Source organism: Anguilla anguilla, chromosome 1 (genome assembly GCF_013347855.1).
Source record: "Anguilla anguilla isolate fAngAng1 chromosome 1, fAngAng1.pri, whole genome shotgun sequence".
Lineage (NCBI taxonomy): Eukaryota > Metazoa > Chordata > Actinopteri > Anguilliformes > Anguillidae > Anguilla > Anguilla anguilla.
In genome coordinates, this window is record NC_049201.1 from 87968061 (window position 1) to 87991948 (window position 23888).

A 23888-nucleotide genomic window follows, 5' to 3' on the forward strand; every position below is an offset into this window, starting at 1 on the left:
AGCTGCGCCCATCTACACAGACATGCATGCAGGGGTATCAGTGAGCCACACCCATCTGCACAGACATGCATGCAGGGGTATCAGTGAGCCCACACCCATCTGCACAGACATGCATGCAGGGGTATCAGTGAGCCCACACCCATCTGCACAGACATGCATGCAGGGGTATCAGTGAGCATGCAGGGGTATCAGTGAGCATGCAGGTGTATCAGTGAGCCACGCCCATCTGCACAGACATGCATGCAGGGGTATCAGTGACCATTTGCTTACCTGCCACGTTACTGGTACATTTTGTTCTGGGAAATGGGTAAAAAGCTGGTTGCTGAAACAAAACTAGCTTGCATTTACCTGGTGTTTCATGCTGTAAAAATGACCATTCTTGATTTGTTAATAAACTGTTATTGATCTAAGCTTTGGAATCACACAATTTACTTGACAAAGGACCAAATTTCTACAATGACAAAAGAAAATGAATTTCAGAGTATTTTTATTCTTATAATTGTGTTTTTTTATTCTTTCAATTTCAGTTCCATTTCAGTTGAGAAAATGGCTTCTTTATGAATTAACCTCTAGAGTGACCGATAGGAGCACTGCTGTCCAGCCCATCGGGTGGAGGGACTAGTCAACAAGTCAGGCATCTTAAAAAAAACCTACAACAGGCTCTTAATACAAGTCTGTCTGAGAATACCCCACAAAAACCTTGTCAATACATTAAAAGATTCTCAGAGCATCTACCTTATCTTGAATCTCTGAAATAAATGATTGCCTATTGACAACATGGGCATCTATAACTATCAATAAAAACATCAAGTCTTACAAGTCTTATTAAAATGACATGCTAAATTTGCATATAGACATAACTTAATTACATAGAGTTTGGTTAAATCAATAGTTTTGGAGATGTGAAAATACATTCAATATTGAATAATATAATATTGAGTAATATAATTCACTATTGCATAGTGCACTTCACATCTGCACACCCTAGCTCACTAATGCAGAGTAATTCACTATTGCACAGTGTGGTTCACTATTGCTCTTATGTGATACTTCATAACATCCACTCAAATAAGAAGATAATTCATATAATTTAAGTAATGGAAAATGCTGTTGGAGAATATCTTCTTTACTAAAGCTAAAGTGAGGGGAACAAAGTGGAAGCCATGGATCAGGCAGGATCAGTGAATTAACAGAAACAACTGCAGCTGTATAGGACTGAGGCTGTGTTTCTATAGGACAGAGGCTGTTTCAAAAGGACAGAGGCTGTTTTTCCATAGGGCAGAGACTGTGTTTCAAAAGGACAGAGGCTGTATTTCTATAGGACTGAGGCTGTTTCTATAGGGTAGAGACTGTGTTTCTATAGGACAGAGGCTGTGCTTCTATAGGACAGAGGCTGTTTCAAAAGGACAGAGGCTGTATTTCCATAGGGCACAGACTGTGTTTCAAAAGGACAGAGGCTGTATTTCTATAGGGCAAAGGCTGTGTTTCTATAGGGCAGAGGCTGTGTTTCTATAGGGCAGAAGCTGTGTTACTGTTACTGCAATAGTGGTAATAGCCCTTGCTTTATCAACTCAAGTTCTCATTAATAGGTGACTCACATATTGCTTTTAATTAAACCCCTTTCAACATCCAAAATATAAATAGAGCGTTTTGTGGTGTTACTTTGGAAATTGGGGAAACAGAAAAGACAAATGATTTTAGTAAACACTAAAGCACCTAACACAGGTTTGCTTACACCTTCAGGAATATATCCAATAAAATGATAGAAAACAATGGCAGAAAATAATGCAGATTCAGATAAATTCACAGAATCCAGTGCGCCAGTCCCGATCCTGGGTCCCCTGGGACATGAGTGAGACCAGCACCCCAATTTCCATCCCCCCACCATGGGGGAGTGGGCAGGGAGAGGGAGCAGAAGATGAGATGGGAGAATGGGCGTGTCTCCAGAGGGGGAATGTGTCCTCCAGAGTACTACACTCTGGGATCTGGCTCAGCTGGATGTTGTGCTGATGGATGAGGCAGCAGCGGCTGCTGTACTTCCTCTGGGCAGCAGGGGGCGGTGTGGGGGGCCAGCGGTCCAGTGGGGCCAGAGCAGGCTGGGATTGGGCGCGCTGGAACCGGGGGGCGGAGCTGCGGAGCATCTCTGCAGCAGACATACGGGGGGCGGAGCCTGCGCGACTGCCCTTCTGTAGCAGCAGCACCTTGAAGCCGGCGCAGCTGGACGTGCATCTGCGCAGGCTGCGAAGCGAGGGGCCCGTGGGTGCAGCAGGGAGGGAGGGGGGCTGGCCACATACCTGCTCCTCCTCAGACTTTCTCCGGCCTAGAACTTTCCTCTTGGACCTGCAGGGGCCACAGGGTGCAGTTAGTGCCTTATGACCAGACTGGTAAAAATATCACTTTTGCAGCTAAATTTAAGCTACAGGGTCTGCAGGTTGAACTCCAGTCTTGGATAGCTGCAGGGTCTGCAGGTTTAACTCCAGTCCTGGAGAGCTGCAGGGTCTGCAGGTTTAACTTCAGTCCTGGAGAGCTGCAGGATCTGCAGGTTTATCTCCAGTCCTGGAGAGCTGCAGGGTCTGCAGGTTTAACTTTAGTCCTGGAGAGCTGCAGGGTCTGCAGGTTTAACTTCAGTCCTGGAGAGCTGCAGAGTCTGCAGGTTTAAGTCCAGTCCTGGAGAGCTGCAGGGTCTGCAGGTTTAACTCCAGTCCTGGAGAGCTGCAGGGTCTGCAGGTTTAACTCCAGTCCTGGAGGGTCTCAGTGTCAGCAGGTTTTTGTGGTTTCTTTTCAACCAGCAGTCAGTTAAGGCCTTAAGAACAAGATGTGTGGACTCTTAATCCAATCAGTGACTTAAATGAATCACTTGTGTTAAAACACATAGAAAACTGGCGGACACTGCAGCCTCCCAGGTCTGGAGTTTGACACCACTGGTCTAGATAATAGATACACATTTACAAATGTAATCGCACTGGAACACATTGTGTTTTTATTATTTAAAACCAGCACAAGTCAGCAAAAACCCTTCCACAAAGTACAAGCACGTCACACATCACACTAATGCTCTGGGGATTAGAGGAGGAATTACAGGACTAATCTGAGCTGAGCTACAGGAGCAGGGAACCATTACTGGCCAGTTACAGGGTTACTTGCCAGGACACGCCATGTCTGCGGCACAGTGCTCATGTGGACCCTGCCAGAGTGCACCATGGGAGCCGGTCAAAAGGTCAGATAGGACAGCGGATGGAGATGGAAAGAGTCAGGTTTCAGAGCAGGAGCAAACCCTAACCCTGAAGATAAGGAACTTTTCATGCCTCCATTTTATAAGTTTGCAGCTGAAATATGCCGAGGCTTGTTATATATCCATATTACTCATATCTGATTTTTCAGTAGTGATTTTCAGTACTGTCAGTTTGATCAATCAAACAAGGAGTAAAGTCATTTGAAACAAATGAACACAGGCCATTATAACTGCCAAGGTACTCTGCACATCACCAACTGATGGGCTTGTTCCAGAGGCCCACTGCTGCACACAGGTTCAGCTGAACTTCAAACATGTGAATGGTGTGGGCTTGAAATCTAAGGACTAAACATGCCAGAATGATAGAAATAATCATCTAAAGATATATGGATGAATAAAATATAAATAACTAAAACATAAATAAATAATAATTGAAATTATTTTGGCACATTTAATCCTCCATTCACATCCTGTCAGGACTGCATAAATATCTCACACCTCCAGGCTGAAGTAGAGAGGCTGTAGCTCAGGGGTGTCCAATCTGAAAAGGGCTGTGTGGGTGCATATTGTTTTAGCCAGGTGTGTTAGTGCTGGGCCAGAACAAAAACCAGCATCCACAGCGACCCTTTTTGGATAAGACTGGCCACCCCTGGTAGAGCTGCCAGTGAGTTCTTAATTTCAAATCATTTTTAGGAAGCTAGGAGGCTAGGAGGACAATTAGTCATTTCTGTAGCTAACTAATTGCTAACTGTAGTTAACTGTTGTGGCATCATTTATTAGAGTGCATATAACATTACAAGAAAAATATTTGAAAACCAAGTAAATTAGCTACCTAGTCAACGAAATTCTGAACTGCACCGGTGTCTTCTAGATTAAGTAAATGAATGATCATGTTGTCAATAACTAGTTTATCTAGAGTTTGATAGCTGTCAATCTAAAAAGCTGCACAGTTTAAGCTAACATTATTTATATTTGAAACATAAATGGATGACCTCAAGTGATAATCATAATCATAATCACGTTTTACAGTGCTTGCTGAATAGTTTTACAGGGCTGATCAGAACTGCACATTACTGGATCAATCATACTGTGTTAAAGTTGTTGTATGTTGCTGTTAAATGCAGACTAAGAATGTGGCAAATCTTGAAAAAAGTGAAGGCTATAATTCTGTGGGGTGAATGCCATGTGAGCGCCCTCTGCAGGCTGATCGAGGGAATGGTGCTGAAGGCTGATGAGCAGAACGGGATGGGCTGGTTTGATTAGGAAGAGCCCTGCAGTACAGGGCAGAGCGAGTTCTGCCTACCTGTGAATGGCGACAAAGAGTTCCTGAGTGGTACAAGGGGGCATGGGGGTAAGAAGCTCCTCCAGCATCTCTTCAAACACATCAGCTGGATGCAGAGAGAGAACAGGATAAACAAACCAGTGCGAGAGACCACTCAAAACCTGTTCAAAATACAAAGCTGCTCTCAACCTGTTCAAAATACAACCTGCTCACAACATGGTCAAAATACAAACCTGCTCACAACCTGTTCAAAATATAATCTGCTCACAATCTGTTCAAAATACAACCTGCTCATTACCTGTTTAGAATACAAATCTGCTCTCAAACTGTTCAAAATACAAACCTGCTCAGAAGAAAATACTCGCAACCTAAGAGCCTCTAGATAAGAGGTTCTTGCCAGGTCACCAGTTTCCTTTTAATGATCTACTCTATCTGTATATTAACAACAATACTTATTAAATAGTGCAATATGCGGACTCATATGTAGAGCTGCTTAAAGATACAGAAATGTTTATAGGTGTTGAATTTAAACAGGCCGCTTCTGCTATTAAATTCTGAATCTGCCTGGCCTATTTGTGCAGACTGATGGGGATCCCTTAGCACACTGTTAGGGTTAGAGTTCGGGTTGTGATGCTGTGTCTCTCACCATTCCTTTCCTCGTTGGGGCTGACAGACCCAGTAGCACTGCTGTGTAAGTCTGCGTCTCTGGCTGCTTCAGTGCTGCTGAGATTTGGGGGAAGCTCTTGCTCCTGGATGGCAAGGTCAGGGAACTGGAGCTCCTCCAGGACTCCAGTGGAGAGCTCGCTGAGGAGCGACTCCCTACTGCAGCCCAGTGGAGTGGAGCTGCTGGACTCACTGTCCTCCTCCATACGGCCCCACTGCATGGGGCTCTCCCCCAGGGCCTGCTGCATGGGGCTCTCCCCCAGGGCCTGCTGCATGGGGCTCTCCCCCAGGGTCTGCTGCATGGAGCTCTCCCCCAGGGCCTGCTGCATGGGGCTCTCCCCCAGGGCCTGCTGCATGGGGCTCTCCCCCAGGGCCTGCTGCATGGGGCTCTCCCCCAGGGCCTGCTGCATGGAGCTGTCCCCCAGGGCCTGCTGCATGGGGCTCTCCCCCAGGGCCTGCTGCATGGAGCTGTCCCCCAGGGCCTGCTGCATGGAGCTGTCCCCCAGGGCCTGCTGCATGGGGCTCTCCCCCAGGGCCTGCTGCATGGAGCTGTCCCCCAGGGCCTGCTGCATGGGGCTCTCCCCCAGGGCCTGCTGCATGGAGCTCTCCCCCAGGGCCTGCTGCATGGAGCTCTCCCCCAGGGCCTTCTGCATGGAGCTGTCCCCCAGGGCCTGCTGCTCCATATGGCTCCACTGTTTCATTCGGGCTGTGGCAAGCTGGGGTGGGATGGGTCTCTGCCTGCACATGCTCTTATCTGCATCACAGGGCTCTTCCAGGGCCTTCAGAGGGGGGGGTGGGGGTTGGGGTGGTGAGTTGGAGGTGTAGGAGGGAGGGGGTGGGGGTAGTGTATTGGAGGTGAAGAAGGCAAGGGGTGGGGTGTTGGAAGTGAGGGAGGGAGGTGGTGGGGGTGAAGGAGGTGTGTTGGAGGTGCAGGAGGGAAGGGGTGGGGGTGGAGGAGGTGTGTTGGAGGTGCAGGAGGGAAGGGGTGGGGGTGGAGGTGTGTTGGAGGTGCAGGAGGGAAGGGGTGGGGGTGGAGGTGTGTTGGAGGTGCAGGAGGGAAGGGGTGGGGGTGGAGGAGGTGTGTTTGAGGTGCAGGAGGGAGGGGTAGGGGGTGGAGGAGGTGTGTTGGAGGTGCAGTAGGGAGGTGGTGGGGGTGAGGGTGGTAGAGGCAGGGAAGACCTCCTCTCAGGCACTGAGGGCTTGGCCCTGTCCTGGGCGGGGGCGATGGGCTCCTGCTGGGTGGAGCAGCCAATGGAGAGAGAGGAGGCCAGCGCACCATTGGAGGCAGTGGTAGCCACAGCAATCACTGCCAGAGATTCTGTGGAGCACCAAGACTCAGATTGCAGACTGCTGCTGGGGCTCTGTGAGGGAGTGGTAGGGGTGGGGCTGCATGGGGGCATGGCAGGGGCGGGGCTCTGTGAGGGTGGGGCAGGGGCAGGTGAGCCACAGCCAGAGGTTGAAGACTGGCTACACTTGCGTAGTACCCAAGGGTCCTCGTAGGAGGCATGGATGCCACGCATGCTGGTGATGGCGGTGGTCTGCACAGGGGGTCTGCACAGGGAGTCGGTGATGGGCGTGGCAGTGGGCGGGGCTCTGCATGAGGACTCGATGATGGGCGTGGCGGTGGACAGGGATCTGCACAGGGAGTCGGTAATGGGCGTGGCAGTGGGCGGGGCTCTGCATGAGGACTCGGTGATGGGCGTGGCGGTGGGCGGGGGTCTGCACAGGGAGTCGGTGATGGGCGTGGCGGTGGGCATGGGTCTGCACAGGGAGTCGGTGATGGGCGTGGCAGTGGGCGGGGGTCTGCACAGGGAGTCGGTGATGGGCATGGCGGTGGGCGGGGGTCTGCACAGGGAGTCGGTGATGGGCATGGCAGTGGGCATGGGTCTGCACAGGGAATCGGTGATGGGCATGGCGGTGGGCGGGGGTCTGCACAGGGAATCGGTGATGGGCGTGGCAGTGGGCATGGGTCTGCACAGGGAGTCGGTGATGGGCATGGCAGTGGGCGGGGGTCTGCACAGGGAGTCGGTGATGGGCATGGCGGTGGGCGGGGGTCTGCACAGGGAGTCGGAGCGGGCCGGTGGAGGCGGCGGCTTCTTGGCCTTGCGCAGGGAGATGCTGCGCCGCAGGGAGCGGTTGCTGTACAGGCTGGCGCGGTCGCCATGGCTGCAGTCGCCATAGCTGCGGTGCTGGCGACACTGGTACACGCTACGCTTCAGCGGGTCGCTTGCAATGCTGCTGTAGCTGAGCGACCGCAGCCCCACGGGGGCGGAGCCACCATCGCTGCCCATCGAGCACAGCGAGCGAGAGTCCGCCGGCTGCACAGGACTGGAGCAGCGGGATGAGAGGGGGCTGCTGGGTAGGCCGTCATACTCCCACTGGTCTGCAGTCACGATGCTGCTGGCGTCCGATTGGCTGGACTCACTGCGGGTGATTCCCACCTGGCAGGGGCTGTGGTAGGGTGGAGGGGTGATCAGAGCTTCGTCTGTCGGGTAAGGGGGTGTGGGCTGGGACTCGGGGGGCAGGGGGTTTGGGATGGGCGGGGCAGAAGGTGGGGCATTAGGACAGCCCCGCCCATTCCCAGCCAGCTGGCTCTGGCCACGGAACATGCCAGCAGGGAGGTCCTCCAGGCAGTGGATGGCGCTTGTGTGGCAGGCAGAGAGGCGAGGCAGGCTGTGGAAATGTGGCTCAGCACTGTGTTCTGTGCTGGTGGAGATGTTGCCAGACCAGGAGGCAGACATGTTGGACAGCTGTGCTGAGATGCCCTGCGCTCTCTGAGCTCGTATTCCACGCAGAGGTGGAGCCGCTATCCTCTCCTCCGCTTCATCCATACTTTCCTCCTCCGTCTGGCAGCTGGAGTCGCGGGTTTGTGGGTGACATGTTGGTGAGGACACGCTGCAGCAGCTGGAGTCACTGGTTTGTGGGTGACATGTTGGTGAGGTCACACTGCAGCTGGACGCTGAGTGTCCAGGGAGGTCACTCTGCCCTGTCTTCACTACACACAGGAAGAAGGGAAGGGAAGGATTCAATAGACACAGGAAGTTACTATTAACATGCCAAGACTACAGTTACCCATCAGCATTAATCTACTCAATTTCCTACAAAATAAAATTTACATTACTGGGCTCGTCTGTATCAGGTTCCTGAAAAACAACAATACACTCCTTTTCCCCATTAACTAAGGTCGGTGGAAGTCATATCAACAAAGTGATAGTTGAATTTGAAAAATGCCTTCAATTCTGTAGCCTTCCTTTGGCTAATTTAGCTAGGCTAGTTATTAATGCAGTACACATTCTGCTACAGTGTGTACAGCTTTTATAGTAAAAACAACATTAATTACTTGGCTCTCGAGCCAGATAGGAAATCTGTCAGGCTGCTGCCAGCAGCCTCATGCACTATCCATGTGTTTGCGAGTTTGTCAGGTAATAAGAGCACAGCAGGTTAAACACACATATAAGGAACTTCTAAGGCAGACTAATGGAATCCCAGATATCAAAAGAACTCTGACTGGGCCCAAATCTGTTTGTTTTGTTTTTTTGCTGATTTGTAATATTAAGTGTATTCTGTCACAGACAGAAGCAGAAACTGAAATGGTATTAAATGCAGGCTTGCACTGGTGTTGACCTTTATCGTATCTTATACTTACAGATCATTCATTATGTTAGCTGTACTTTTTGCTTTTTTTCCATTTCAATAGAGTGTGAAATAGGTGCCGCAGGCTGTACTTACAGTGAATAACCCAGAGTATAACACAGCCAATCCATTTAGACCAAACCAAAAACAAAAAGACCTGCCATCCTTGTGCTAATAATCAGCTTAACTAGGAGGTAGTACATATGAAAGTAAATATTACAAAGGACATGCTAGGCTAGATTTGTAAGAGTTATAACAGAAATAATAACAACTCAAGTAAATGATTATGCATGCTAGGCAATTACTGTGCCTGGCTAAGATAGATTAGCGAGATAAATAACAAAATTGCTCTTTCTTATGTAGGAACTGTATATGACTACATAGAAACGATACATGATTGGAACTGTCATACGATTAGCAACTAAAATTTTGTGGTCAGATTTGATTTAATACTAATGATAAAAGTCTACATTCTCCATTGGATTATATTCACCCCATTTAAAGTAAAGTCTGATCATTTTGATGATGATGATTATATTCCACACACCTGCTTCCTCTGGGATGTCCTGTGGGACAGGTATCACTAGCCTCCGCCTGTCTTTTGGGCGACTCCCCACAGTATCCGTGGTAACCAAGGAGTGTCGAATGCTGGCCTGCCGGTCAAACGTCTCCCCTGCAACCAGCCAAAGTAACGATTATGGGTTACAAAACACCCCCCCCCCCCACACTCACACACACACACACACACACACAAACACAAAAACACACCCAGGGGTACAATGTGGGTGGGGTCTACCTGTGATGTTGAGGGGGACAATGTGGGTGGGGCCTACCTGTGATGCTGATGGGGACGATGTGGGTGGGGCCTACCTGTGATGTTGCTGGGGAAGATGTGGGCGGGGCCTACCTGTGATGTTGCTGGGGACAATGTGGGCGGGGCCTACCTGTGATGCTGATGGGGACGATGTGGGTGGGGCCTACCTGTGATGTTGCTGGGTAAGATGTGGGCGGGGCCTACCTGTGATGTTGATGGGGACGATGTGGGCGGGGCCTATCTGTGATGTTGCTGGGTAAGATGTGGGCGGGGCCTACCTGTGATGTTGCTGGGGACGATGTGGGCGGGGCCTACCTGTAATGTTGCTGGGGACAATGTGGGCGGGGCCTACCTGTGATGTTGCTGGGGACGATGTGAGCGGGCCTACCTGTAATGTTGCTGGGGACAATGTGGGCGGGGCCTACCTGTGATGTTGATGGGGACGATGTGGGCGGGAACAGTTTGTGCTTGCTGTCTCATCCTCTCCTCGGGAGTGGGCAGTGGCAGGGTTTGGCTCCAGTCTGTCCAGATGGGATCATCGCTGTCTCCATTCAGTGGTGTCCGTGGTCTGGGGGAGAACTCCGGAGGCTCCTCTGTGGAGGACCCTGTGGGCTGCAGCAGGTGGGGGAGGGGTCACTCACAAATGACCAGGAGGGCACAGCACACCTGAAGACACCTGACATTCTGATGCTAAACCCACCACAGAACCAACAGAACAGGGCCACATTTTTACCTCAAGAAATACAGAACTCATACAATCCAATGGACAAATTCCCTGTAATCCAATTTGTGACTTGTCACTCAAATAACAACCTCTACAGCTAAGAGCAGCCTGTAGCTTATCGTCTTGTGTTCTCCTATTCTCTTCAAGCATTATACCTTCACATTCCTGAGTTAAGTGAATCTGGTCTATATAAATCAATACACAATATACTTCTACAGACATATACAAATGAAAATTTTGGAGTTGCATATTTCTTGTAAGACAAAGACAAGACACTAGATTAGTGTTGAGTTAAAAAATGTGTGATCAGTAATTTTAATAAGCATAGCATAACATATCAGGTTAGTCTTCAGAACTTCTTCAAATGATATTTGAAGTGCTTTTGTCAGTTCTATATTCTGGAGAATTCACACACATTCACTACACACATTAAAAGCATAACGGGGGTGACAGTGTGAGTGGAAACATTGCTTGTGGAATGTTAAAAATGCTAAAAGAATCATTGTATAGCGATGGCTAACGGGCTACACACAGGCTAGGCGGGGTCATTGTACAGCGATGGCTAAGGGGCTGCACACAGGCTAGATGGAGTGATTGTAGAGCGATGGCTAACGGGCTACACACAGGCTAGACGGAGTCATTGTACAGCGATGGCTAATGGGCTACACACAGGCTAGGCCCCAGCTGGAGCAGGTACCTTCTTATCCCATGGATTGTAATGACAGCACACTGTAAGGCAAGACTGAGTCAGACAGCCTAGCAGACTAGGCTGCATGACCAAGGGACACAAAAATAACAAAATGACAAATTACATCATATCATATCTTAGTACAAATCGAGATCATGAATGTAGCTGTGTCTACTTAAAGAAGAATCCACTCTTAAAAGTGATTTAGGATAGCGTTAACCACTTCCACATGTCTCACTAGAGGGCAGTAGCATGTAGTAGTGTAATATCAGATTTCTGAATCAGTGCACGGATGTGCTAATACACAACTGTACTCTGTTAATGGGAATGACTAATTTCTCACTCTCCAGCACAGTTATATTGCTTATAGTGCAGTTGCCATGGTGTACTTGATGTAGCATGGTGTAACGTAACATAACATGATGATGAGAACAGGCCATTCAGCCCAGCAATGGTTGCGATTTTCCTAACTAAATAGTACCTTGTGCTCTGATTACCTACTGGCTAGATAGTATCTAAAGCCGCGTTTCCACCAAAAGTACCCAGAACTTTTAGTTCCCTTTAGGAACTACTTTTCAAGGAACTAAAGCCGCGTTTCCACCGCAGGAACTTTACCCCAGAACTAGGAACCTTTTAAGTTCCGGGGACTTTATTTTACCCCCAAAAAAGTCCCTGCTCGGGGGGTAATACTTTCCAAAAGTACCGGAACCTTTGGGGTGGGGCGCAAGCGCTGAAAAATTTCTAATTGGTTGACTACTTGCAGTGTTTTATTTCAACCGCCATTTTAAAAAATCTGCAGCCGCAAACCGATTTATTTTCATAATAACTTCAAATCAAACTTGTATGTTATGTGGCGCAGTAGCCTAGTTTTGGTTATAGCCTGCCAACATCTTGGAATTAGGCTATAACGTGTGCTCTTCTGTTCTTTTCTTGCTTTAGTATTTGTTTTATAAAATGCTAAGCATTCGTGCTGGGACAGCATATTACATACCAAAACATTCAGACGGTTTAATTCGGTTGCTGAATATTTTCTTCCGGATTTTCTTTGTTAGCCCGTTGTAATTGACTCAAAACGCTTGATACAGTTATGTGAGGTATGTGGAAGTTCTGCGTAATTTACATTGGTGATACAGTAAAAGCAAACTGGAAATCACATTCCGCACTTTTTGTCAGGGTAAAATAACAGGTTAATTCTAGTAATCGTCCCTTTTGCTTTTTCAGACTGCCGTAATTTTACTCTGCCATTCTTCAATTCCACAAAAAGACCAGGAAGACTATGGACTAATTTATGGTGCATGGTTCGCATCTGGAGGGCACACTTCGCTGCTCGGCTAGCAGTAACTTCGAAGGAAAGCAAACGGTGGCTGTACCACTACTAATTTAAATTTTCACGCAAGTCCGAGTTTTCGTTCTATTCTTGTCATTTTGCGATTAGCCTATATGGAATTGACGACGAGAAAGTAATCAAACAGCAAATTGTTTACAACGTGTGCATGTTTTCTGCTGTTGTTGCCAGTTATACATATAAATGTGAATGCATTCTGTCACTTCGGATGTCAAGACATGAAAACGAATGTTCGCATAAAAACATAATGAATGTGTTTGAGAGGATATATAAAACAGTTACATTCTGACTATTGGCCTGTTATAGCCTATCTGTTGCATAACAACGGTCCAAGTTCAACTACCAACGACAGTTTTGCTTGACAACGGTAAAATATGCCCAAACGGCCGCGGAAGAATATTTCAATTTCATTTTTAAATTGATAAAAATCAATAAATACAAAAGTAACCATATATAGTCATTGTTGGTAACCCATTGTATATAAGTGGAATAAACCCCTCCGAGCTGTCCCGGTTATTAGAAAATAACGTAGGCTACTTCGGTGGTAGTATGGGGTTACAGAAGAAATCATAGGACAGATGGACCGACGACAACGTCGCTTTTTCTTACGTCAGTGGGCTAATTTGCTTAATCTTCGTGGGACTTTAGACCGCAGTGGAAACGCAGACAACAATGGGCTGAAGGAACCTTTTAGTTCCTTGAAAAGTAGTTCCTGGGACTAAAAGTTCCACTTTTGGTGGAAACAAGGCTTAAAAGGTTCCTTCAGTCCATTGTTGTCTGCGTTTCCACCGCGTTACATCTGTAACTACCCAAGCCTTACAAACAGTGGAATAAATGAAATAGTATAATTAAAGTTTTGTATTCCTTACTAATGTGTTTTCTCTCATGTAATTTATTGGTGATTTAAAGGAGACCAGATGACCAAACTGCAAGTTTATTGGATGAAATTAAATGTGATGATATAAGAGCCAATACATTGGCAAAGCCACAGGACCACAGAGACTCTGAACATCCAGTATTTTTCTTATTGTTGTCTGATTTTTCTTTGCATTATTCTACAAGAGTATTCAGTTTCTCAATGGAAACTGCATGGATTTACCAGGGGGAACACTCTACATACCCAGGGGCCCATTTTAGTGCCGAGGGGCCATTTTAGTGCCGGTGGGCCATTTTAGTGCCGAGGGGCCATTTTAGTGCCGGGGGGCCATTTTAGTGCCGGGGGGCCATTTTAGTGCCAGGGGGCCGTTTTAGTGCCGAGGGGCCGTTTTAGTGACAGGGGGCCATTTTAGTGCCAATGGGCCGTTTTAGTGCCGGGGGGCCGTTTTAGTGCCGGGGGGCCATTTTAGTGCCGAGGGGCCGTTTTAGTGCCGGGCGGCCATTTTAGTGCCAATGGGCCGTTTTAGTGCCGGGGGGCCGTTTTTGTGCCGGGGGGCCATTTTTGTGCCGAGGGGCCATTTTAGTGCCGGGGGGCCATTTTAGTGCCGAGGGGCTATTTTAGTGCCGGGGGGCCATTTTAGTGCCGGTGGGCCATTTTAGTGCCGGGGAGCCATTTTTGTGCCGAGGGGCCATTTTAGTGCCGGTGGGCCATTTTTGTGCCGAGGGGCCATTTTTGTGCCGGTGGGCCATTTTAGTGCCGAGGGGCCATTTTAGTGCCAGGGGGCCATTTTAGTGCTGGTGGACCATTTTAGTAGTGCCGGGGGACCAGTTTACCTTCTTGTCTTCCACATGGTCTCTTTGTGAGGTGCTGTGTAAGAGGTCGGCAGTGGAAAGGGTGGAGTCTGGGGGGCAGTACCATGAGCTGTGGAACCTATCCCAGTTTAGCTGGTCACATTCTGGAAACAATACAGCCAATCACAGAGTCAGTCATTGCCTTAATAAAGCCATAGCAACATAATCATGATTTTTGGACTTGGAAATAAATTTGAAAGAGGAAATTATGTAAATGACATAAACGTTTTCTCAACAAAACAAGCTGCTATGATCTTGGTTCATTGGCTGTTTATTGAAAAGCATTTTGTCTAAATGAAGAGGAATTATTTCTAACTAAATAAAGATGAAAAAATCTCTTTGGCTAATAAACACAATTTCCGCAGTTCACCATGGTGAATAAGCCTGCATTAATTGTCCTCAGCCTGCAGTGTGGAATAATGCATTGATAACACTGAAGACAATAAAATAACAATTTTCTGAAAATATCAACCTAATTTTTCATTATTCAAGTAAAAACAGGGCAGAAAACAACATTAGGGCTATTATAGCAAACCACCAGCTAATTAATGTCATTTCATTAAATGGCATACTTTGTGGCACTGAAGTGGGTAGCTGCTGATTTAAAATAGAATGTTTCATAAGTTTTCATGAGATTCACCGCATTACCTTATCCTGCAGGTGGCTTCTGGGTGCAGCGTTGATCCAACTGAAATGGCTGCTTTGTGCATACAGGACCTTGGTGCAGTGTGGATCTGACTGAAATGGCTGCTTTGTGCATATAGGACCTTGTTGCAGCATTGATCTGACTGAAATGATTGCTTTGTGCATACAGGACCTGGGTGCAGCGTTGATGTGATTCTACTTCAGTTTGTTACATCTATATGTTTTAGGTTTTCCCAACTGAAAATTTTTAGGTTCATTCAAATTAACCAAAAAATTTAAATTGAGAAAACCAAAAAAATATATACGTCTAACGAACTGAAGTGAAAAATGTAGGTTTTTTGAGTGAACACTTTTCTCAGTGTGTCCTGTTCCGAGCTCTGCCACCTCACCTGAGAGAACGGGCTTCAGGTGGACCTTGGCCTGGCCACGCAGGTCCTCCACGCAGGTGGGCTGGGTGCCGTTCTGGAGCACATTCTCCTGTTGCAGCCAGGGGGCGCTGTAGTGCACAGTCCATCTGCGCTCCTCATCCAGGTTAGACACAGCTGGACGGGGACAGGCACAGGGACCATTACTGAACAGCACAGCCTGTCCATCAGTATAAAGCTGCTCACATCCTGCCCCTGCTCCCAGCCTGCTCCTCAGTATAAACCTGCTCACATCCTGCTCCTCACATCCTGCTCAAACCTGCTCCTGCTCCCAGCCTGCTCTCAGTATAAACCTGCTCCTGCTCCCAGCCTGTCCCTCAGTATAAACCTGCTCCTGCCCCCAGCTTGCTCTCATTATAAACCTGCTCCTGCTCCCAGCCTGTCCCTCAGTATAAACCTGCTCCTGCTCCCAGCCTGTCCCTCACTATAAACCTGCTCCTGCTCCCAGCCTGTCCCTCACTATAAACCTGCTCCTGCTCCCAGCCTGCACTCAGTATAAACTTGCTCCTGCTCCCAGCCTACTCTACAGTATAAACCTGCTCCTGCTCCCAGCCTGCTCTACAGTATAAACCTGCTCCCAGCCTGCTCTACAGTATAAACCTGCTCCTGCTCCCAGCCTGCTCTATAGTATAAACCTGCTCCCAGCCTGCTCCTCAGTATAAACCTGCCCCTGCTCCCAGCCTGTCCCTCAGTATAAACCTGCTCCTGCTCCCAGCCTGCTCTACAGTATAAACCTGCTCCCAGCCTGCTCTGCAGTATAAACCTGCTCCTGCTCCCAGCCTGCTGCTCGGTATAATTCCTGCTCACAGCCTGCTCCTCAGTATAAACCTGCTCCTGCTCCCAGCCTGTCCCTCAGTATAAACCTGCTCCTGCTCCCAGCCTGCTCTCAGTATAAACCTGCCCCTGCTCCCAGCCTGCTGCTCAGTATAAATCCTGCCCTGCTCACAGCCTGCTCCTCAGTATAAACCTGCTCACATGCTACATCCTGCCTTTATTAACTGACATCATCCTCCAAAGGATGGAATGCAGAGGCCCATTTACTTCAGTGATCACCTCAGTGTTAAAACACCACCTGGATGAACTGTACGGACTGGCGACCAGGGTGAATTCTCACCCAATGCATGCTGGGATAGGCTTCAGCACCCCGGCAACTCTGACCAGGAATGAGCAGGTTAGATAATGGATGGATGGATAGATGGACGGACGTACCTCCTTTGTGAAGATGAAAAGCAGGGAGCTGTGAGATGGGTTTTAGATCTCTGTGCCAACACAAACCACAGAGCTTTTGTGCTAAAATGTCTTCTAGCATGGCTTATAATGAGCTACATTTTGAGATGGCAAGCAAAAAATTCAATCAAACCCCGTCACAAGGAGAAGGTATCAAAAATTTTCCTCCAGAGACAAATCTGCAGGACAGAACCAGCCTAGATCACCTTGCAACAGAATCTTCTGAGCGATAATGCATGCATAAGAGCTCTGACCTTGAATAATGACAGATCAATCTGTGTTTAACAGCAGAAAGGAGAGAAGGATTTACTTACCCCTCTTCTTCTTCAGGTATTTCATGACAGATTTGAGGGTGGTAGTGATGAATACCATTGTTCTGTTGAGAGTGAGTCAGCCCGTTTTACAGTACGTGTTAGCAGGGATAACTCTAGTTGTTAGCAGTGTGAGTGGTGGATGTGTATCAGCAGTTAGCAATGTGATAGCACTGTGTGCGTCGGAAACTGTGTGCAAGCAGGGTGTTAGTGGTGTGTTAGTAGTGTGATAGCAGTGTGTTAGTGGTGTGTTAGTAGTGTGATAGCAGTGTGTGTGGTGCTGTTGCAGCAATAGCTCTGCAGATGATGTGTGATGCTAGGACACTGCACTTGCTGTCTTAAAACTGCACACCCAGCAGTTCACAAAATCACCAGCAGCCCTCCCAACTCTCTCTCTCTCCCCTCTTCCCTCTTTCTGTCTCTCCCCACTCTCTTCCTCCCCCGCCTCTCACACACACCCCTGAACACACACACACTCTCCCTCCCCCGCCTCTCACACACACCCCTGCACACACACACACTCTCCCTCCCCCGCCTCTCACACACACCCCTGCACACACACACTGGGACTTGCACAAGCACGTGCCTGTCAGCACGTTACTATAGTCCACCCCTCTAATGGCGTAGCAGACTGAGGCCAGCCTGCTCCTGATGCAGTATGACATCACTGAAACTCCATCGGACTTCTTCATCATTAATGTGCGCGCGCGCATGCACACACACGCACACACACGCACAAACACACACATACACACACGCACACACACACACGCACACACACGCACAAACACACACACGCACAAACACACACACGCACAAACACACACTGTGGTGTGGGGATGGCTGGTTTAAGCAGCCACACCTGCCTGGGTCAAGCTAATTAGACCTGGCCAATTGGATAATTGGTTAATAATTAGATAATTGGCCAGGCTAATTGGACCCAGGAACAGGAGTGGCTGCACCTGTGCGTAGTGAGGTAATCACTGCGCACAGGTTAAATCTGCCATCCCCACCCACACAGGGGGGCCTCTCTGTCATGACAGTGTGTTAACATCTGCTCCTCGGCTATAACATCTTGCCGACCCTTGCAAATAAACGTGGACTGTTAACATCTTCTCCCTGTGTCTCTGTGCTGGAGGGCCCCAAGGAAAGCCACTTCGGTGGCCTGTGGCAGGCGTGGTTGCCACAGTGGCGCCCAACGTGGGGCTTCTCCGGCACAAGAAAGAGGCACAGGAGGGCCAGCCAGGAAGCACACTGGAGGAGGAACAGCTGCGGTGTTCCTGACAGGGCTTTGGGCGGATCCTCCAGGCCAAAAACGGCGAGCGGGAGATGACCACGGAGGGGAAGGAAGCGATCCTCAGCTGGGACGCTGGGGAGCTGGACCTGGCCGTGAAGGCAGGTCAGCTACGGGCGGTGCACGAGAGGTGGTCGCGCCGTGAGCTGGACTTGGCCGGGAAGGCGGGTCAGCTACGGGCGGCGCACAAGCAGTGGCCGCGCCGTATTGCTTCCTTTCTTGTCTGTTGGTTGTTTTAGTTCGTCGTTTTGGCCTGGTTGGGTTGCCCGGAGCCCGTGAAGGGGAAAGCCTGCACCAGCCTTCCAGCAGAGCCGACTGGCGGCCACCACACCTGCAAGGGTTCCTGGTCCCCAGCGCCACAAGGAAGCCAGTCCACCAGCCCACCAGCCCAGCCACCCCACCACAGCCCCTGGAACAGCCCAAGCCGGTGACATCCCCACCAACCAGCTGAGCAGCCCAGGAATCCCCGCGCTCCGAGAGGGAGGAGGGGGGAGGGCTGCCTCATCATCCGGGGGAGGGTCACTGCTGTGCACTGGACTGTTCTGGGGCCCTTAAAGTGTTAAGGGCGCTTGGTTTTTTTTTGTTTCGTTTTTTTTTTTTTCTCGCTTGGTTGGAGTGCTGGGGGGGGAGTAGGCTTCGGCCAGGGATTCTCCCTGGCCTCAGTTTGGCGTTGGGGGTATGTGGTGTGGGGATGGCTGGTTTAAGCAGCCACACCTGCCTGGGTCAAGCTAATTAGACCTGGCCAATTGGATAATTGGTTAATAATTAGATAATTGGCCAGGCTAATTGGACCCAGGAACAGGAGTGGCTGCACCTGTGCGTAGTGAGGTAATCACTGCGCACAGGTTAAATCTGCCATCCCCACCCACACAGGGGGGCCTCTCTGTCATGACAGTGTGTTAACATCTGCTCCTCGGCTATAACATCTTGCCGACCCTTGCAAATAAACGTGGACTGTTAACATCTTCTCCCTGTGTCTCTGTGCTGGAGGGCCCCAAGGAAAGCCACTTCGGTGGCCTGTGGCAGGCGTGGTTGCCACACACACATACACACATGCACGCACGCACGCGCACGCACACACACGCACGAACACACACACGCACAAACACACACATACACACACGCACGCACGTGCACACACGCACACACACACACGCACAAACATACACACGCACGCACGCACGCACATGCACGCACACGCACACACATGCACAAACACACACACGCACAAACACACACATGCACAAATACACACACACACACGCACGCACATGCACACACACGCACATGCACGCACGCACACACGCACGCACGCACATGCACGCACACGCACACACATGCACAAACACACACACGCACAAACACACACATGCACAAATACACACACACACACGCACGCACATGCACACACACGCACGCACGCACACGCACGCACACACACACGAACACACACACGCACAAACACACACACGCACAAATACACACACACACGCACGCACACGCACACACACGCACATGCACACATGCACACACACACATGCACAAACACTACAAGCCAGATGTATGTCTGAACCTGAATACCCTACTCAGAAGTGCACAGATAACGCTTTGTATAGATTTTTCTCTCTGCAGTAGACCTGTGGTATTTGGAAGATAAGAAGATTAAGGGAAAGAGTGATCATAAAAAGGATAATTTGTAATTTGCTGCACAATGAAACACACACCCCCTCATGCTCCTACTGTCTGACCCAGTTATTTTAATGAGGGAGGGGGCTTCCAGCAAGAACAGTGTGGTTGCTATAGTAACTACAGTAATCTGTATCATTTTTAATTTAACCTTGATTTATACAGGGTAAGTGGACTGATCACACATGCTCATTTACAACAACTCCCTGTTAATGCCGTCCCCAGGGTAGAAAAAAAACCTTCAAAAACTGTAGAATTCTGAATGTGTGTGTGTGTGTGTGTGTGCAGGTATGTGAGTGGGGAGCAGGTGTGTGTGTGTGTGTGTGCTGGTATGTGAGTGGGGAGCAGGTGTGTGTGTGTGTGTGTGCTGGTATGTGAGTGGGGAGCAGGTGTGTGTGTGTTTGTGCAGGTATGTGAGTGGGGAGCAGGTGTGTGTGTGTGTGCAGGTATTTGAGTGGGGAGCAGGTGTGTGTGTGTGTGCAGGTATGTGAGTGGGGAGCAGGTGTGTGTGTGTGCAGGTATGTGAGTGGGGAGCAGGTATGTGTGTGTGTGCAGGTGTGTGGGTGGGGAGCAGGTGTGTGTGTGTGTGTGTGCAGGTATGTGAGTGGGGAGCAGGTGTGTGTGTGTGTGCAGGTATGTGAGTGGGGAGCAGGTGTGTGTGTGTGTGCAGGTATGTGAGTGGGGAGCAGGTGTGTGTCGGCAGGTATGTGAGTGGAGAGCAGGTGTGTGTGTGTGTGTGCAGGTATGTGAGTGGGGAGCAGGTGTGTGTGTGTGCAGGTATGTGAGTGGGGAGCAGGTGTGTGTGTGTGTGCAGGTATGTGAGTGGGGAGCAGGTGTGAGTGGGGAGCAGGTATGTGAGTGGGGAGCAGGTATGTGAGTGTGTGCAGGTATGTGAGTGGGGAGCAGGTGTGTGTGTGTGTGCAGGTATGTGAGTGGGGAGCAGGTATATGAGTGGGGAGCAGGTATGTGTGTGTGTGCAGGTATGTGAGCGGTGAGCAGGTTTGAGTGGTGAGCAGGTGAGAGAGGTGAGCAGGTGAGAGGGAACAGTGCTCCAGTATGTGCCTGTTCTGCTCAGAGCAGCTGCTGGGATGAAAAGCCAATTTAAAAAGTAAAGGCTTTAGTCTGAATTATCTGTTTAATTTGAGCACCATATGGACACTGTGCTCCTTTCAGCAGATTACAGGTCTGGGTCCCACTGCTGTTCTCCAGGTTTGGCAACCTGCGTTTCTTCATAAACCAAATGCCTATAAAATATGAATGTAATTAGGACACACCCTGAATCTGATTAGCATCAGTGGTGCAAGAGCTGACCCACCGTGTGAGTACCACCAGCTCACAGACCAACTGTGTGCGTACCAATGACAGAGACAATGACAGAGAATAACGCAGATTCACTGTGGTCTCTCCGAGGACAAACACACACACACGCAACCGCATACACGCACATCACACACACACACACACCTCATAGCGCACGCCGCACGCACACACACACACACTCCACACATAACACACACACACCTCATAGCGCACACCGCACACACACACACACACTCCACACGTAACACACACACTCCGCATAGGAACGCTTGCGATACTGCAGTCTTTGGCCTGTGCAGGTCCTCTACATGCTGTGCTGCAGCCTGTGCAGGTCCTCTGCATGCTGTGCTGCAGCTCAGAGCCCTTCATTAAGGCCTGTGATTGGCAGGAGTATTTAAGAGTACAGAGGCGCGAGGTGTACCTGTGGTGTCCTGAAAGGCGTGCGTGGGGGTGCAGCTGGGCCGAGAGGGGGGGTTGGGCACAGCGCTCGGCGGAAGGCCGTGCGGGCGGGGCAGGGGGTGTGCAGCCAGCGGTTTGGGGGTCCACAAGGTGTCCTGTTTCTGGTGGATCTTTGCGGAGAGCAGACGGCGGCGGAGGCTGCCCTCGGTCTTGGGCTTCAAGTTGCGCACGTACAGAGGAAGCAGCTCGTCCTCATCCTCGTAGTACTTCCTGTGCCAGCACCCAAGAGCCGGGTCTGCAGGCAGGCAGGGCACCTGCGCCATGCTGCTGCTGAGCCACCCAGTGGTGCCCTATCCGTGTCTCCTCTTCCTCCTCCTCCTCTCCCTCCTCCTTCCTCAGAGTTCCAACTCAGCTGTGTGATGAGAGACTCCAGGCTGGCAGTGCCTGACACCAGCGATCCTCCACTCCGAACGCGCAAGCAGACAGAATCCAGGGTTTATTTTTAAGGGTTCCAGTAAAGACGTCTCATCGTGTAGCTACAGCCCGGTCTCCATAGTGACCCACGTCGCCACGGAACATACTATAAAGACAAAGCTGAGTGCTGAGTGGTGTGCGGGTGGATGCTACCGGTTTAGCACACTCCCTGTGTGAAGGGTTTGCCGCGGGTGTCTGTTCACCCCTCCTAATCCTGTAACTGGATTACCCCACATGTCCTGGCCCGGATCCAAACAGGACACGGCCACACAGATGGTGCAGACAGGTAATCTCCAGCCCGGCATGCCAACAACATGCTAGGGCAGACCACTGGCCCACATACACACACACCACACACACATACACACACACCACATACACACCACACACACACACACACACCACATACACACACCTCACACCAAATACACACACCACACACACACACACACCACATACACACACACACACACACACACACACCAAACACACACCACACACACACCTCACACACACCTCAAACACACACCTCATACACACACATCACACACACACTCCGCATATACTGTACAAACCACTGGCCCACATACACACAGCACACACACACCTCATACATAGACCACACACACACACCACATACACTTCCACACTCCACATTTACTGTACAAACCTTAGGCTCACATACACACAGAACACACACACCTCATACACAGACCACACACACACCGCATACACTTCCACACACATACCTCATACACTCACTGCATACACACACCGCACACACACCTCCTACACACACCACATACACTGAATGCATACACACACCACACACACACCTCATACACACACCACACACTCACTCCACATACACACACCACATACACTTCCACACTCTGCATATACTGTACAAACCACTGGCCCACATAGACACACCACACACACACACCACACACACTGCATACACACACGACATACGCTCAACATATACTGTACTGTTCGTTTTTTATTATATGGTAAAAGTTCATCGTTTGTGTGGGTGCTTCATATAAATAAGATTAAATCCCCCATCTTCTTTTGGAATTTGAAGAATTTATCATTTTAATCTGTGGGGTTTGTTTACTGAAACAAAATGAGTATGCTTTCTTAAAGTGTCCCTTTTGAGTTACATTACATTACATTACAGGCATTTAGCAGACGCTCTTATCCAGAGCGACGTACAACAAGTGCATTAGTTCAAGGTGCGGAGGTGCAAAAGAAACACACTAGAGTCAAGTAAAGATCGTAGTGCCAGAAGTGACCACAGATCAGGACTCCAACCCTGTAGAGTAACCTGTTCAGCAAACAAACAAACAATCCTGCCAAGTACAAACTAGCACTGAAATCACATTTGCCTAATCAGACAAAAACAATCCTGCCAAATAAAAACTAACGTGATCGTATTAGCCTAACTAGGTACATTGAGCTAAACTATAGGCTAGGGAGGGGTGGGGAGAGGTGCAGCCTGAAGAGATGAGTCTTTAGTCTGCGTTTGAAGGTAGTTGTTTTTGGGATTGATTAAAATATGTATCAAAATTTTGACAACCACGTCATCCTGAAAAGGTTTATTCCTCCAAGTCCAGTGCTAACAATGGCCATATGCAAATAATAATGTCTTCTCAATCATAAAAGTGAACTGAAGGCACACAGGAAGAGACAGACAGATTCGGGAAGTGGAATTTACAGAGGCATAAAACTATAGTGACAGCACATCCGTAAGAGTGAGTTAGATACTCTCCCTACTTTCACTCAAGCGGACCTTGTACCAGCGTGTCCCAGCCTCTGTGAAAATTTGGGGATTGCAATTGTCGTTGGAACGAAAACCAACATACAGAGGGGGTCCGCAAGACAACTCCGCAATTTCTCTGGTTTAACGGATTATTTTCCAGCCTGAAATGCGATCGTATTAGTAAACGGCTACACATGTAATCTAACTTGCAACTAGTTGGCTATCTCCCTAGA

At 49.3% G+C, this 23888-nt stretch overlaps 1 protein-coding gene across 1 annotated transcript; it reads right to left on the reverse strand.

The window, feature by feature from the left end:
* Positions 1-470: 470 nt before the first annotated feature.
* On the reverse strand, positions 471-22272 carry nhsl1a (NHS-like 1a). The gene is made up of 12 exons (XM_035429613.1): positions 21439-22272; positions 20814-20941; positions 16721-16806; positions 16389-16438; positions 15144-15296; positions 14092-14213; positions 10050-10236; positions 9358-9483; positions 6280-8172; positions 5161-6042; positions 4536-4620; positions 471-2340 (listed from the first exon to the last, which is right to left on the reverse strand). The coding sequence occupies exons 1-12, from the start codon at positions 21737-21739 to the stop codon at positions 1794-1796; spliced, it is 4560 nt and encodes a 1519-aa protein (XP_035285504.1). The 5' UTR covers positions 21740-22272; the 3' UTR covers positions 471-1793.
* Positions 22273-23888: the final 1616 nt, after the last annotated feature.

Bases quoted from the DNA above. Each gene is read 5' to 3' on its own strand.
- nhsl1a (XM_035429613.1), bottom strand. From the start codon at position 21,739: ATGGCGCAGGTGCCCTGCCTGCCTGCAGACCCGGCTCTTGGGTGCTGG. The intron at 8,173-9,357 runs GTGTGTGGAATA...TCCTGTGTGTAG, and splicing joins GGACATCCCAGAGGAAGCAG to TGAAGACAGGGCAGAGTGAC. The intron at 4,621-5,160 runs GTGAGAGACACA...CTCTGCATCCAG, and splicing joins CCCCAACGAGGAAAGGAATG to CTGATGTGTTTGAAGAGATG.